The following is a 16166-nucleotide window of genomic DNA, read 5'->3' as shown; positions in this document are numbered from 1 at the left end:
ATCTTGTCATTCCACTGACGTGCTAATCTTTAAATGGATAGGAAATGCTTTATTAATCAAATATGCTTTCTCTTTAAAAGCCTTAGTGGAATTTGCCTCGTATTTACTGGTAAATTGATGATGTGGTTATAAAAATATAAATTTGATCCCCCTTGACACAAGTAAAACAAGGATACACATGGTTTAGGGGTGGGGATGTCAACAGTTGTTTTTTTTTTTTTTTTAGATATTCAGTAATTTCCCAAAGCTGTGGGCTAATGATGAACCCAGGGACCATATCTAATGTACCATATAAATTGCTTTCTAACACTCACTATATGCATCTGAAGACCCCATGTAAATATTTTTAACGGTTTCAAAGCTAAAAGTATATACAATATAGTGTACAATTTTTGTCATAGGATTCAATGTTTGATCCCATCCCATTTGACCCTCCAAAAATATGGTTGACCAACCCAAAATTAAAATATCTAAAAGGGTGAACAACTAGATATGCAGGCGTACAATTGTAAAATTCTGTTCAGCTATCTCCAAGAAGAAGAAACCGTACAAAAAGGAAAATATTAATTACATTTTTTTTTCTGATTTAGATTCATTTCTTTCTTGGACGTATTTCTAAAACTGAATAATAACTTCGTTGAACACTTTTATAACGGATTTCTTAACAGTTTGAAAAGCCCTCACTACCATTGAACATAATAGATTTGGTGAATTTATTTTCACATAAATTATTCAATTTCGTCTGGTTATTATAGGTATTACAAGAATGAATTTCCATTTTAAGCTTCAATCAGCAAAAATTGTAGATTTAAAAGAATATTTAAAAACATTTTACATATCTTGAGAAGGAGACATATTTTGTTTAGCATTGTAGAAGATAAAATGCCTGCATTGATGATACTAAGCGATTCCATTAATCAAAACACCAATGTTTGTCCCCATTAAGGATCTAAAGGGCTTGTCCCTAAAATATTCAATCATTTGTATCTATAAAAAATGAACAACAAGTTTAGATAGGTGTAAGAACAAAACAATTTTGTATTCGTGAGACGTTATTAATGGACTCAAGAAAAAGGGGCTGGCCCCTGAATTAAGGGGCCAAGACTCTCGTAAAGTCTTCGCGGCTATGATAAGGCTGCCTTATTAATTTCACAGTAACAAATGTTTTATATTTCGTCTGTAAACATGCACAAATCCCAAAGCGAAAAAAGGCAGAAGACAATATTCCACAATGGGCACAAATATTTGATATCAAAATATTTCAACATATAACCATGTTACTTCAGATGTCGTCTCTAAAGTTGACTGTGAACATTTTTAAACACTAGTCATTCTCATAACAGAGAAGCTTTGTTTACGTGTAAAAAATGAAACTATCGATTTGAATGTAACTTTACTATCTGATGTCGGTAAGCGTGTTTAAAAAGAAAAAAAATCAGGCCAAAATATTGATGAAATTAGTAATAAAATGTGGGGGGATGATTGCATTTGGTATTAACATGTAACAGAATGTTTAAAAAATTAAAATTAATATGCCAAAAAAATGATGTTAATTAATTATTTTGTGTGTGTGTAGGTGTGTATAGACTATAACATGTTAACCCCAGTTTATTCTAGATCTGCAGCTAAGACAAGTGTTCGTCTTTAAATAATATTCTATATTTATTAGTTTGACGAGATAGTGACACTTCTGATTGGTCGAAAACATTCTTAAGACCTGCATCAATAGGCTTTTTGCCTGATCTACATTTCTGTAATGTTTTGACTTAACTCTATTTATGGAACGGGAATTTCCAAAATAAACACTGTCAACAAAATTTAAAGTTTTGTCTGTTTAATTGCAAACAAACAAAATACAACTTTATATATATAAAAAAATAAAAGTTAAACCTTGAAAGATAAACAATTCACATTACTCAATTCACTAAATAGAAAATTAAAAGTCTTCTCTTTATTTCCTCTGCTTGAGATCAACGATCAACATTTACGGCGAAGCTGGCTGTTCCAATTCCAGGAATAATTATATTAATGAGCATATAGGCCTATAAACTTTCACGGTATAACTGCTGTTTAAATTTACTAAATCAACACACGTACATGATCGGTCATCAGAATAAGCATCGTAAAGCGAAGATTTAAATAGTGCACCAACTCCTTCAGCGTATTCCAAGCGGCAGATATACGGCCATTTAAGTACTTCCTTGGTTATCTAGGTACCACCACATTTACAAAAGTTGCACATACGTACTATTCTTTGTCGACATATCAACTATTTTAGTCCATGATTAACGCGATTTCGTCTTCTTGCATCATGGCTATGACCAGTTTCATAATCCAGCGATCTAACTCACATTCAAGAATAAACAAGTTTTGTCGAATCTTGCTACACAGTGAATTATATCACTGGCCATCGCATGTATTTCCCTTTCGTTTTCAATTCAGCCGATTCAGGTTTCAACTTTCTATTTATGTTCAATCCATTAAATTCAGTTCAATAGCTCTGCATTAGCTGAAGGCATATCCATTTGATTGTTGCGTTTATTGTTTTATACCATACGCGCCGCTTCGTTTCCATTATTTACATTTTTGATCAATGACACTTTACGTTTTCTGATTTGAATGTAAGCTCAATTGCATTGAAATAACATTTTATTTTGGTATGTTCATGTACACAATTTATTGGATTTGATAAACAGATATAAAAATGTGGCTACCTTCTCTTCTTTAATATAATTTAACACTGCTGAATCCGCAAGGTTTCCAAAGATCCACTAAGTCTTGCAACCATGTTAATGTTATATTTGGACCAGTGTGAGAGGAATATGTTTGCAACGTGTTTAAATTCCAATCATTCGTCCAGCATGCCGTGTAAGACTCAAAGGTCGAAATAATTGTAGAAGAACGATTAGAGAGATTATCTGAAAAGAGGAAAATTGTTCAAGACAGGAAAAGTTAAAAAAAGATTTTTTTAAAGGATAATGATGATAATTATTACATAACATGGCACCTGTGTATATAGCACCTAGGGGAATTAGACTAATATCATTTCGTTTCTTTGAGGGGAAGTTTGAGCATTTTTTGTGAACATCCATGAAACATTGTGGCATTTTTCAGGTATAACAAGGGAGTTCATCCGGGCCCACTCTGCAGAGAAAATAAATGGATCTAATGTTTTGATAAATAAATTGTAGATAGAAGAAAAGTTTTACCCGGACACGTGTCATGCCAAGAAAGAAAAAAAGCGCAAAACTGATCCGTGGTGTCTTGTGCATAGAGGAAAACGTATTCATGTGTCGAATCCGACCCTCAATTTGCATGTAAGTGACATAATGGATCTAGCCATCGCGTCAACAAACCTTGCGAGGAAGTTACCGACAACCAAACAAAAAGCAGCGTAAAAGATCAACTCCCGATCATCATTCAGGCAGATATGGATCAACTGGAGAACTTACAGAGGTCGTTACAAAATATGATGAGATAGGTTTTACTGAAACCAAAACTGACTATTTTGATGACACTCAAATATATACACTAGCAAATATGTTTCCTTATATAAACCTATAGAATAGCGAAAACGTTCAATGCTGTATGAAATATTTCGTGACTTCACAATGGCCATAACACGCGTGTATCGCTTGTCGCTTGAAATATTGTACTCATAAAATCTTTGTAATTTTAACCGTTCTGAACGATTCGGTTTTTGTTTTTTGTTTTCTTTTTTTCAAACACAAATATAAGTAATAATCAGTAATGTTAAAAGGTTGTCACTAGGAAATAAAGTTGGTTGGTACATGATCAAATCTACAGAGAAGCCCTTCAGGCTTCACATGATTTGATCACGTGATCAACCAACATCATATCCCGGTGAACTTTTAAAATTGTTGTTTATTTCTTAAGTACCTGGTGATATAACATATAAAACAGACGATAAATTACAAATGCCCGCTCTGTTCAAATCTTCAAAGTGGTAAGGGATACAACTGTAAAATATGTAGAAATGACGCAAATTGTGAACATGTGTTTTGGTTTAAACACGACAAAGTGTTTCCAAATTTGCATGAAAACTTATTTGCGGCGTTGATTACATTCCAATAGAATGTAGTCCATGCATCACCTGCCTGTTTATAAGAAACTATTAGAAATTATTAGAAACTATTAGAAATTATTAGAAACAAGAATTGATCAGTATTACAAATGAATCTTAATGTCCTTGTCTAATGGGCAACTTTAATATCATAGCTGATTTATAGCTAAATTGGAACGATGTTTTTATTTCTGACGATATCTGGGAGTTGACATTAATCAACTCTTCTATGCATTTACTATGACAAACCGGAAGTGAAACAGTTTTTGGACCTAAGCACAAATCACCACTGACAATACTTAGTTCTTAAAAATAATCGATGAATTCGATGTACATTGTCTTTAACCATTGTTTTTTCTAGAAAACTTATTTATTAATACCTATAAAATGGTCAGATAATAAATGGTACAAACAATCTAAATATTTCTTTTGGTCGTAGGTATTCCTAGACCATAGTTTAATATAGTCTCGTTCAATCTGACGGTTGTCTCCGTAAATCTCCGACAAGCAGAGTATCTCTTGTTTTTCGGAGATTGACGGATATACTAGTAGCTGAGCGTCTGAGTGAACGAGATTAGAGTTCAATATTGCTTGGATCCATACAATTTTTCAGACACATTTCGATTATTGATACGCAGTTTGATGGATTAATTCTATTTTTAAATTTTACACATGATTCATATGGAAATTCTTGTTGAAAAAGTCAGAAAATCCATGTTATAAAAAATGTGCGTTATTCAAATACATATTATAAACTACTTTTTATGCAATATAAGATATTGTTGAATTTGAAATGTATAATAATCGATAAAATCAACTCACGTCAGTACTTCAGTACATTGATTAATATATTTTGAAGGGACATAGCTATGATGATAGTTAAATTCTATTTTAAATTTATGTTTTAACTATTTACAGTGCTTTATGACTGTATTACTATCGATCTAATAAAATCCGAGAGCCAGTCGTAGAGTAGTATGCAAAATACAGGGCTCACAGAACTTTGTCTCGATTAATAACAAGACTCGTGACGTGGTTTTTGTTTTGTTTTTTGTCTGTTTACATAGGTTGAATATGCCAGTTAAAATCTGTTCAAGCTGGTTTGTCTATCTTTGTATTTATTTAAAGCATAAGTCAACGCTTCCTACATGTAACGCTCAACATATTCAGTTTAGAATGAAAACTTGAATTTCCACTTCAACATTAAATGTAAACAAAAGCTGTTACATGTACATATTAAAACATTGCATTACTCATCGAAAGACAGTCAAAGTTTGGTTGCCGATGAAAATTGTCTTACTGAAGCATTGTAAACATTATCATCGGAAAAATAATATTTATCAAATTCGGTCTATGCCCCTTTAAATCGATGTACATTTTTTATTGTTGAACAGGCATTTGAAAGCTGTCATGTTCTGCTTTAGAGAACTGTAGAAGATACCACTGATATAATTATTGATATAAATTAATTGATTTTTTTTAATTAATGAAATAAACAATATTAATAGCCGATCTGGTAGTGGCAGGAATAAAGGTGGGACAACTTGTATTAACAGTAGTACCGTAAACTATGTCCTATATACCACTTCTGTACTTAAAATTTTACAAGACTTTGATGGTATCGATTTCTACAATTGTAATTAGAACATACTCAAGTCTTAACAATTTCCTTTTTTCAAATTGAAACAAGAAACCCGCCATTAGCTACATATGAAAATTATTCAGGTATAAAATTATGGTGTCTATATATTGAAAACAAAGATGGTGTGACGAGACGTCACAGACATTCTTATTCCGTCGCCATCGGACTTTGGTGCCCGTTTATGGTTTTGCCTTTGGCGCAGATCATGGGACTTTGGCGTGATCATCAGACTTTGGAGTCTTAGATATGCATCAGAGATTAACCTTATCAGTGAAATCTAAGTAGGTTGTTTTAGAAAAATAAAACCATTTAATTTTAGATAATAACAAAAACACTGCAATTTTAATTACAAACACTTGTGTTTATGCTTGAATGTGCATTTGATGATCTTAAACTTGCATTTAATAATGTCTATGGAAATGGTCGTTGGAGTGAGTTGATTAAAAACGGTATAATTAAGTAATGCTCATATAAATAAAAGCAAACTATAGATGTTTTCTAAAGTTGCAATGATAAAAAGTCATATTATTAACATGTTTCTTGATTTAATAACCTTGTCATTTTTTTTTCACGTCCACGGTCTTTCATGCCATGCATGGGGTAATCAAGAAATGAAGGCAATTTGATTTCATTGTAGACTGTCCTTTAGATTTTTCCTGTAAAGTTTTAATGGCATAATAATCTTATATATGTGAAGTATTAATTTATTAAACTGTAAAAAAAAAATGTATTCATTTTAAATGTTTGAAACACTAACTGATCGTAACAAGTATATTATTATTATTTATTCTTTATGGATAAACCGGACGGTTTCCGTCAGTTGTTATAAATTAGTCCTCTTAGAACATTTTTTTTATTATGTGTACTGTTTCTCTGACAAAGTATCTTATTTGTAAATATATTGCATATTGTGTCGTCACGTTGACGGATTAAACTTTCAAAACAAACAAAACCCTCCATCCACTTTCGTCCCCCTATATAAATATTGATTTTACAATTTTTAGGCCTAAGATCTAGAGTTATTGCACTTTTTAATGTATATCATCAAGAAGTAGAAAGTGTTGTATTTGGTCACTCAATATTGTTGTCATCATTTGACGAATGAAATTAAACGCGGGAACTCTAGCGACTCTTTATGTTTTGAAAAATGCGCTAATTCACTTTCTTTCAGGACGCTGCAAATGTACACGTAAAACCTGTGACTACCAATTCTGTTCTTTCGGAATATTTCCTTAAAATTCCCCACCTGCCTCTAATGTTTAATTTTTCATAGTATTTTCTTTAATTTTCTTTTTTTTTCTTCTGTTTCATGCGTGTATTTTAATGTTTATGTACAATTATGAATATTTCGTAACTAATTTTCGATATCAGTTTCCAAATACAGCCAATCAATAAACTGCATAATTGTATATACATGTAACTGTTATCAGAAATTTATGATAATTACATAATGTTAATACCAAATGCATAATTGTGACATCATTTTATAAAATCTCAATTGTAGTATTACGTAATATTATTTTATGTACATGTAATTTGACGTTATGTGTAAAGATTTTATGTAACAATTAAAGTGACGCTGGTGGCAAAGAGCAACATATACCAAGTGTTGTTTTGTTTACATATTATGTATAAATAAATGTTTTGACACGCATGTGCCATCATTTGTGAGTGTGTAACCATTTCTGTAGGCTATATTAAAAGTAACCTGACCAGGAATTGTGTGTTCTTTTAACTTGTCAATGTTAATTGATTTCCTGTCATTGCTTCAAAATCCGGATTTTGTAAAGTATTATCTGTCAGATAAGTGTTTTCGATTTTCAATAATCATTTGAGTTATCCAGACGACACTTCAACGATATACTTATAAGAAGTAATTACGGGATATCACTTATTCATAGATATATATATATATATATATATATATATATATATATATATATATATATATATATATATATATATATATATATATATATATATAAACGTAGCGTAGGTTGACATATACTCTTAACTGTGACATAATCCATTTCCATATACTCACAGTGAGAAAGAATATCAATGTTATTCTTTCGATAAATCACAGTATTGCATGGTTTATAATGTAACAAATTAACTTTTCCATCATCCATAACTTCAGTAACTTATGAACGTACACAACACTGTACAAATCGCTATAACTTACTCAAATAAGCTGTCATGAGAGTCAGTTAAACAAAAGAACCCTTAGTGCTACTTCTTAAGCATTTGGTTTTGTTTTTAATTTTCACACCGTTGATTGCCCCATTTCCTTACAGTTGTAACAAATCATTCTATAGTTAGTAATTCTAACTGTCAACTGTAATGTTTGTCACCTCCTCAAACTTCTAAGCTCGCATTATCGTCTATAAATCACTATGCTTTGTTCATTGTTTGAGGGTTAAATGATTGTTTTATTACTCAATCATTAGGTCAATTATAGATGTATTTTATGCGAAAAAAAACATTCAAAGGTAATTATGCATATATTCTATGCATCTATCTACCAAGCAAATGTATTTCCAATAGCCTCGCTCATGGCGTAGATAACGTTAAAAAATCGATTAATTAACATGGTATTTTCCCACTTATTTCCTGCATATAATATTTTGAGGGTCATCTATTTTTTTTTTTTTAAACTTTAACAGTTTCTCTGCAGAAAACACTATAACATGCGTCATGAGCAACCAGTAATGCAGATTTAGTACAACATAAATGCAATGTTGATATGGTTTGAATACTAAATTGTTGCACCGATTTAGATGATATAAGTTCCATATTTGTGATAAAAAATAGTTGTCATTAAAATTATATGTTGATACATTATATAATTATCTCATTGAAAACCATGTTCAAGTTAAAGATTGCGTAGATCGTTGAGTATACAAATTACCTAGTTAAAGAATAGTGACCAAATGAAGGGACATTTTTACACGTTTATTACGGGACGCTCTCTCCCGTGCAGGACTAATCGTGGGCCAACCGTGAGCTTATTCTCTTGTTGTTTGATCCAGCCTCATGTATTCTCCAACAAGCCAACACGCATTTTAGTTTTCAGACTTTTATGTAGACTTTACATGAAATATACCTTTTCGTGAGTTTGGTATGCATCAGCACCTAAGGTCTGATTCCAACTGACTATAATTTTCAATTCAGAATAATATATAATGAACAATGGGACAACACAATGAAGGATTAACATAATATATAGCATAGGAGGTACAGTGTAAGAAAAATAAATAGATAAACAAAACAAATAGCCAATGATAGGAAAATGAAAATCAAAAAAAAAAAAAGAAAAATACTGGTTAATTGCTAAGGATGAAAATAGAAAAAAAGTATATGTAATGTAATAATAACAAAACAAAAATTGAAAAAAGAGTACATAAAATGGAAAGTTGAAGGGGAAGGGGGTGGTGGTGGGAGGGGGAAAACAAATATGCAATAAAAAATGAAAAGAATGGGGTGTAGGGAAAGTCAGACTTACCCATTTTGATACATTTTTATACAATGTGTACATTTTTACCTAACCTACTTAAATATGTTTGTACTTCTTATGTAAAAGTGAGTTTTATCAAAAAGTAGCCAGTTATTTTTTTGAAATGTTAGTTTATCACTTCCAAAAAGTAGATTCTTAATTGTGATTGGTATGGCATTGTCGTTTATATAATTACATAGAGATTTTCTTTGGGAGGCATATAATGGACAGTGTAAAAACTATATTTTAAGGCTGTTCTTAAATGCTGAAACTGCAGTTATATATTTCTTTTTTTGTATTTTGAGGTAGATTGTTCCAAAGTATAATTGTAAATGGTATAAAAATATCGAAGTAAGATGTTCTTCTTGTAACAGGAGTGCAATAGATGAAATTGTAACGAAGATTGTAGGTATTATGTGGGGGAAACATTCGCCAAGAATTTTAGATACGTATTCAGGGGTATAATTGTTTAATATTTTGAACAATAATAATTGATGCTTATTTCGACGTTTCTTAAGTGTTTCCAAGCCGAATTCCTGATAAAGGTATTGTTTAGATGAGTTTTGTCCAAGACAAGTAATTATTCGTGCCGCTTCAATCTTTATGCTTTCCAATAAATTACTTTGTTCATATGTACAATTGTCCCAGACTACATCATCATACTCTAACGCAGGGCGAATGAATGCAATGTATATTTTAATCAATCATTCCCTATTTATTTTGTATTTAAGAATGCGTAGCATGTTCAATCTTTGGCATGCTTTTTCGTAGATATTTGACATATGACGTGACCATCCCCCATTTGATTGCAAAGTAAGTCCTAAGAGACAATGATTATATTTTTGGATTAAATTGTTTAAATTGTTACCAAAAGACACTTGAGGATTGATTTTTTATAGAAAAGTTAACATTTATTGTTTTGTTTGGATTAAAATCCACCAGCCATTGATTAGACCACTGTTTGATTTTTTCAAGATCAGCTTTTAATGATTTAGCTGAATTATTATCATTATCATCAACCACTACAAAAGTGATGTGTCATCTGCAAAAAGTCTTATTTGGTTGCATATATTTTCAACAATATCAATAATGTAAATAAGAAAAAGAAAGAGTCCTAGTACTGACCCCTGGGGTACTCCTGCATTCGTGGTTTCAATTCCTGAGGAATAGCCCTCGATGACAACCTTTTGTGTTCTATCAGTAATATAGTTTTATATCCATCCAAAGATTTCTCCTCTGATTCCCAAATTTTGTAATTTATAGATGAAACCTTTATGCCAGACCTTATTAAATGCTTTTGATATATCACAAAAATATGAACATAATATTTTACCTTTTATCAAGGTTAGATATTAAAATATTATAAATTTCAGTAAGCTGATTAATAGTTGAAATCCTGATTGGTTTTTTAATAAAAGATTGTGGTCCTTCATATAATTATGCAGGTTTTTGAAAATAATTTTTCCACTATTTTGCATAAGGTGCATGTCATGTGAGTGCAATTGGTCTATAGTTTGAAGGGTCCTCTGGGTTGCCCTTGTTCTTATATACAGGTGTAATATGTGACTATTTCCATATAAAAGGTAATAGTGTAAGGTTAAATAATTTAGCGATTGGATGCTAGATTGAAGGTATGACATTTTTAAGAATCTTAGGTGAGATACCCTCTGGGCCAGGAGGTTTGGTGATATTTAGATTTAATAATTGAACAACAACATCTTGGGCTATGATGTTGATTCATTCTATGCTGTGAGGGGGCCCTGGGCCCTGAGGTGGAAGCCTGGGTTCATTAGGGTTTTTTTTCTATTTGTGATATGCTTCCAATTTTTTGTTAAGTTCTGATGCTTTATCTACTGAATGTATATGTATTTTCCCAATTGACTTCATTGGAGGTGGTACTTTTTCTTATTGTTACACTTTGTTTATGATTTAACTATTCGCCACCATTTACCAGGAGGAATTGATTTATCTAATATTTGTGATGTAAGTTTCTGCTTAAACTTATTTTTTTCAGTACGAACTATGTCAAAAACCTGATTTCTTAAGCAACGATATTTGTTCCATTGGTAGTCACTATTAGTTTTCTGCTTTATAATAAATCCTATTACGTTGGCACATTTTACGTCTTATGGCGTTGGTCATGAATGGTTTATCAAAAGGGCGAATGACAATTAACTGATCAAATATTTTGCCTCATATAATGAATATGCCTTACAATCGATGATTAATGCACGGTATTTAGGAATTTGTAATTGTCATTGTTTAAATTAGTTGCATAGAAAAACATGTGGGTTTTTTTTCTAGTTCACGAAAAGCTTTGTTAGTCGATAGTTATAGTTGAAATCAGGAAATACTTGAACGCCCTTCACACATTGTGTTTTATTGCTGATATATGAATGCTTATTACATCTGCAAACAACCCCAGTCACGGAAATGTATGCGTAAAACAGGAAAAAAACAATAATCCTAAACACTTAATTTTGATTCTTGATTACCCCATAGCATTTTAAGTTGTAGCAAGTTCAATCCAGTTCAGTTTCCAGAATGTTTTAATTTGCATCGCAAATCGAATAAACAGTGGGCGTTCATTATCATTTACCGTGAGTATTATATTATCAAAATTAATAATAGGTACATTTTACTGAATTATATCTGCATTATTGAAGAGTAAAAAATTGTAAAATAAACTAAAATGAATATTGTCTGAATTTAAAAATCATCAATTAATCATCAATTAAGTTGCCTAAATGATAAACGAAAAGAATAAACGACATCTTTCTAAAATTTCGACATGAAGAATCAACTTTTTGTATCATTCACAGGATGAATCTCTGCCATTCAGTCAATTGAAAGGTGACTGAAAGGTAACTGAAAGGTGACTGAATTGCATATCTGTGCCATTCAGTCACCTTTCCAGACCATTCAGTTATCATTCAGTTGACTGAATGGCAGAGCTTCATCCTATGATTGTCGCAAAAAAACTACAATTATGGTTGCGGTTGTTATACTCTACCATTCAAGTTTTTAGACCTCTCAATTGAACTTTATTCCTTGATTATTGATTAGCAGAGTTTCATCCTGTAAGTAGCATTTAAATGAATTCACAAAAAAATCTTGGCTTTATTAAATGTTTTCACTTACAGATACTCAATAATTTCATTGCCCCCATGGGTGTCACAAAGATTTACATTGCTTTGAGCGTTTTATTCTGTCAAGGTGTAACTTACGGTAGGAATATTTGTACTATTTACACAAATATTTATGGTCAAAGAAGTTGTGATTTTATAACTATATATTCACTGTCAAACCTGTGGTCCTTTTTTATATTCCTTATTTGAAGTTTCACTTTTGTCTAAATAGGAAAAAGTTGCTAATATTATTTGAAAAAAATTCTTTTAAAGAGATAGATATTAAAAAGGCGTGATGATACTTTAATTATCTTTTTTTTTTCATTTTTTTAATCTAACTTCATCAACTTTTGTGTGCAAAAGATAAATGGAGTATAACTACATGTATTAAAAAAAATACCACTTATTTGTTCTTTGTGATTTCAAAAATTTAATGTTGAAACAGCATAAATCATATCAGAATAAAAGTCCGGTAATACAAGAACATTTTTCTTTTCAATCAGTAAACGTCGGATTCAAAAAATCTGCATGGGAGCAGAATCCTTATAAATACAGTCAATGGGGAGCAGAGCGTGCTGTGGACGGTCTCTATTCAGACCTTTCTGCTGCTGGAGGACAATGTGTGATATCAGACGATTACCAATCTACAGCAGAGTGGCGGGTGGACCTTGGAAGAATACACATAATCCATCATATTGTCATATATTACAGGACGGAACATAAAAATTCAGGTATTTATTTATGTTTTTGTATATTTTAGTGTTAAATACAGTGCGTAAATTTTAAAAATTATGAATATGTTTCCTTTACTTATTTCATTTCATATTTTTTTCACAGATAACAAAAATAACATTTACTTCTATACAATCTTTGATTTTGGTTAGATATAATCAACGTGTATGCCTCAAGATTTTTGGGATTCTCAGTGTACGTATCAAACACAACTAACAAAAACGATGGAATTCTTTGCTTCATGGACAGGAACTTCACAATAGAAACAATACCTAAACCGATGAACATAATATGTCCGAACCAGGAGAGCGGAAGATACGTCATATATCACAACAACAGAACGCATCCTCCTTATCCTGATGGTTATTCTACCTATGCTTACAACGAGCTTTGTGAAATGGAAGTTTTCTGTATGTTTTTGGCACCAATTTAACAAACAAATACAGAGAAAAAGAGAGAGACAGACAGACAGACAGACAGTCATAAGAAGACGGAAAGAAAGAGAGATAGAAAGAGAGATAAAGGAGAGACAGACAGACGGACAGAAAAACAAACATATAACTACTCTAAATACCTTTTTAATTCATATTTGTAAGCTTGTCCATATCTCCTTCTCACAAACTGCTGGGTAAAATTCAACGTAATTTAGCATAAACAATCATATTGAAAGGAAAATATAAATTGCAAAAATTATAAGCTAATTCTGTTTCAAATCTGAGTTATAACGAAAATAATAATAAAGTAAAGGCGTGTTTTAATCAGTTTATATCTTTAGGTTCGGTATTTTATACGATTCTTGGTGAAATTGGTAGGCAAACCCGGGCCTGGACAAAAAAAAAAAGCCGGGGCAGATTAAGATTTTTCAATTTATGTAGATAATAATTAACTAATGTCATTGAAGATTTCAGAGCATGTTACAGACCGGAATATTTGTATTCGCTTTAAATATTAACATACAATAAAGCGTATTTTGGAATTTACTGACGATTGTTAATTTTCAAGTTGGTAAAATGGGTAGGCAAACCCGGGTCGACATTTTACGGGATTGCGGACTTATTTAAGAAAACAACCTTTATAATTCATGTTCTTTGTTTAAAGAAGCCATGACGTATGATAAAGGGGTCGATCTCACAAAGATGAATTTGTTTGTTTTGCAAAAAATTCTATTTACTAACCATATTTGACTGTTAAGCTTCGAATTATAAGCAAGAAACTGAGCTTTGCTCATAATTCTATGTATGTAACAGATCCGAGGCCATTCTTTTTTTTCCATTTTTAAATGCTGAATAGGAAATACCAAGTTAAACATTTTAAGCTGAATGTAATAAACTCATGTGAACAAAATATGACTCAAAACTAGCAGAATTGTGAGCTCTGTATCTTGCTTATAATTCTACGATTGACGCTGAAATTTTGGTTGATCATTAGAAATGTCTCGGTAAACTTTTAATACTTGTACAATGTACAAACAATTAAAGGATGATATGCTGTAAGTACTCACTGGGGCCCCCTCTTTATACAATGAATAATATGAAATCTTCATCAATTTTGATAGTTTTTCGGACATAGTAAATTAAAACGACACAGCTTCCATAGTTCTGACACATTTCTGCTACGGGAATAAAGGCATTATCGCTACTCCTAAGAACATGTTACAGCAGAAAATTATCCTGGTTTGAAGCCACTTGTTGATTTTGAATAAAGATGAAAATAATGGGTGGGCCTTAGTAGAACTGAGTGATATGCCTGTCAATACATTGATTTTTATAGCTCTTTAACATGTCACCTGACAACATTTTTCATTTCAGTGTATTCATCAATTAAGTGTGAGTAAAGTTATAAAAGTCAAACGAGTTTACGCCAGGTAAACAACAGTCGTTTGATTATAATGGGAAAGACAAATTGGTTTTATATCTTGCGTAGGATTTTCTTATTCTCGGTAAAATAAGTATTTCATAAAGGTACAATGTCAAAGATATTTATTTTTTGTTATGCTACCAAGGGGCCATATTGCACACAATATCTTTTGAACACCTATTTAAAGTCTTTGTTGCTCAGGTGAGCGATGTGGCCCCACAGGCCTCTTATTCATTCCCAAGTTATTTGCTTACTTTATTTACAAAATGAAATAACTACAAGCAGACACAGTTTTGAATTATTAAACATTGCTGTCAGTGTTAGTGTTTTAGGACGACATTGGTTATCATCGTTATTAGTCCCCTACCGGTTTCACCGGAGGGGACTATAGCTTTCCTCTGCGTCCGTCAGTCCGTCCGTCCGTCCGTCCGTCTCTCTGTCCGTCCGTCTGTCTGTCCCACTTCAGTTTTCCACACTTTATTTCTTTATGCATTTGAGGAATAATATGAAACTTGCTGAACAGCTTCAAAATGTCAAACTACAGATCAAGTATACACTTTTGTAGCGTCTGATTGACATATTTTCGAGAAAATTAATTTTTTATATTCCAATTTTTTAATGTTCGCGTTCGTTATCGGGTTCGGAGTGTATTGAATAAACGAGGCCAGTATGTAGTCAGTAATAATATCGTGCGTTACTTGTACCGTTCCTTTTATCATATCTAACAAAAAATTAAATTCTGTAAAAAAATGTTAAACATTGTGTTGTAAATTGAATCGGGTTTTTTTTTGTAATATTACAATCGGGTTCGTTGTCGGGTTGGGCTGTTTAACTGTTTGGTTTGATTCGGGGTACAGAAGACGGTAAGAAATGATATTGTGCATAACAGTGCATTGTTTTCACAAATTTTTACCAGCGAATACAGAATAGACTTGGCGAAATTACAGGAGATGAAATAAAGAGTATTATTTCACCTATTTTGTATTTAATTTCTATATCAACCATATAGTTTTAATTTCCTCTGTTCTTTTTTCTCTGATTAAAGCATGATATCTCGTTTACATTTTACAATAGCTCTGAAATAGTTGTGTGCTTGGAAGCTTTCATAGAATAATACAAACCGGTAGGGGACGTGTATTGCTTATGCAATACTCTCAGAATGCTTGTTCTGCTTAAGGTGTATGAAGTCTATTTTGTTTCTACATTCACATGTAAGTGCATGTACAA

The 16166-nt window shown here is 31.8% G+C and overlaps 2 protein-coding genes across 2 annotated transcripts in view; one reads left to right on the top strand and one right to left on the bottom strand.

The window, feature by feature from the left end:
* The window catches only part of LOC128170799 (uncharacterized), a 72106-nt gene that overhangs the window by 43428 nt on the left and 12512 nt on the right, over nucleotides 1-16166 (bottom strand). The window lies entirely within an intron of this gene.
* LOC128170809 (multiple epidermal growth factor-like domains protein 10) overlaps nucleotides 12372-16166 on the top strand; it is a 186353-nt gene continuing 182558 nt past the window's right edge. Inside the window, exons 1-3 of the mRNA XM_052836572.1 lie at nucleotides 12372-12450; nucleotides 12854-13081; nucleotides 13235-13492. Coding sequence (XP_052692532.1) covers nucleotides 12390-12450; nucleotides 12854-13081; nucleotides 13235-13492 — 547 coding nt within the window. The 5' untranslated portion in view covers nucleotides 12372-12389. The remainder of the gene's footprint in view (nucleotides 12451-12853; nucleotides 13082-13234; nucleotides 13493-16166) is intronic.

The sequence above is a fragment of the Crassostrea angulata genome, chromosome 2 (genome assembly GCF_025612915.1).
Source record: "Crassostrea angulata isolate pt1a10 chromosome 2, ASM2561291v2, whole genome shotgun sequence".
Taxonomy (NCBI): domain Eukaryota; kingdom Metazoa; phylum Mollusca; class Bivalvia; order Ostreida; family Ostreidae; genus Magallana; species Magallana angulata.
The sequence above is the reverse complement of the archived record's forward strand: the minus strand, read 5'-3'. Positions and strand labels throughout refer to the sequence as shown.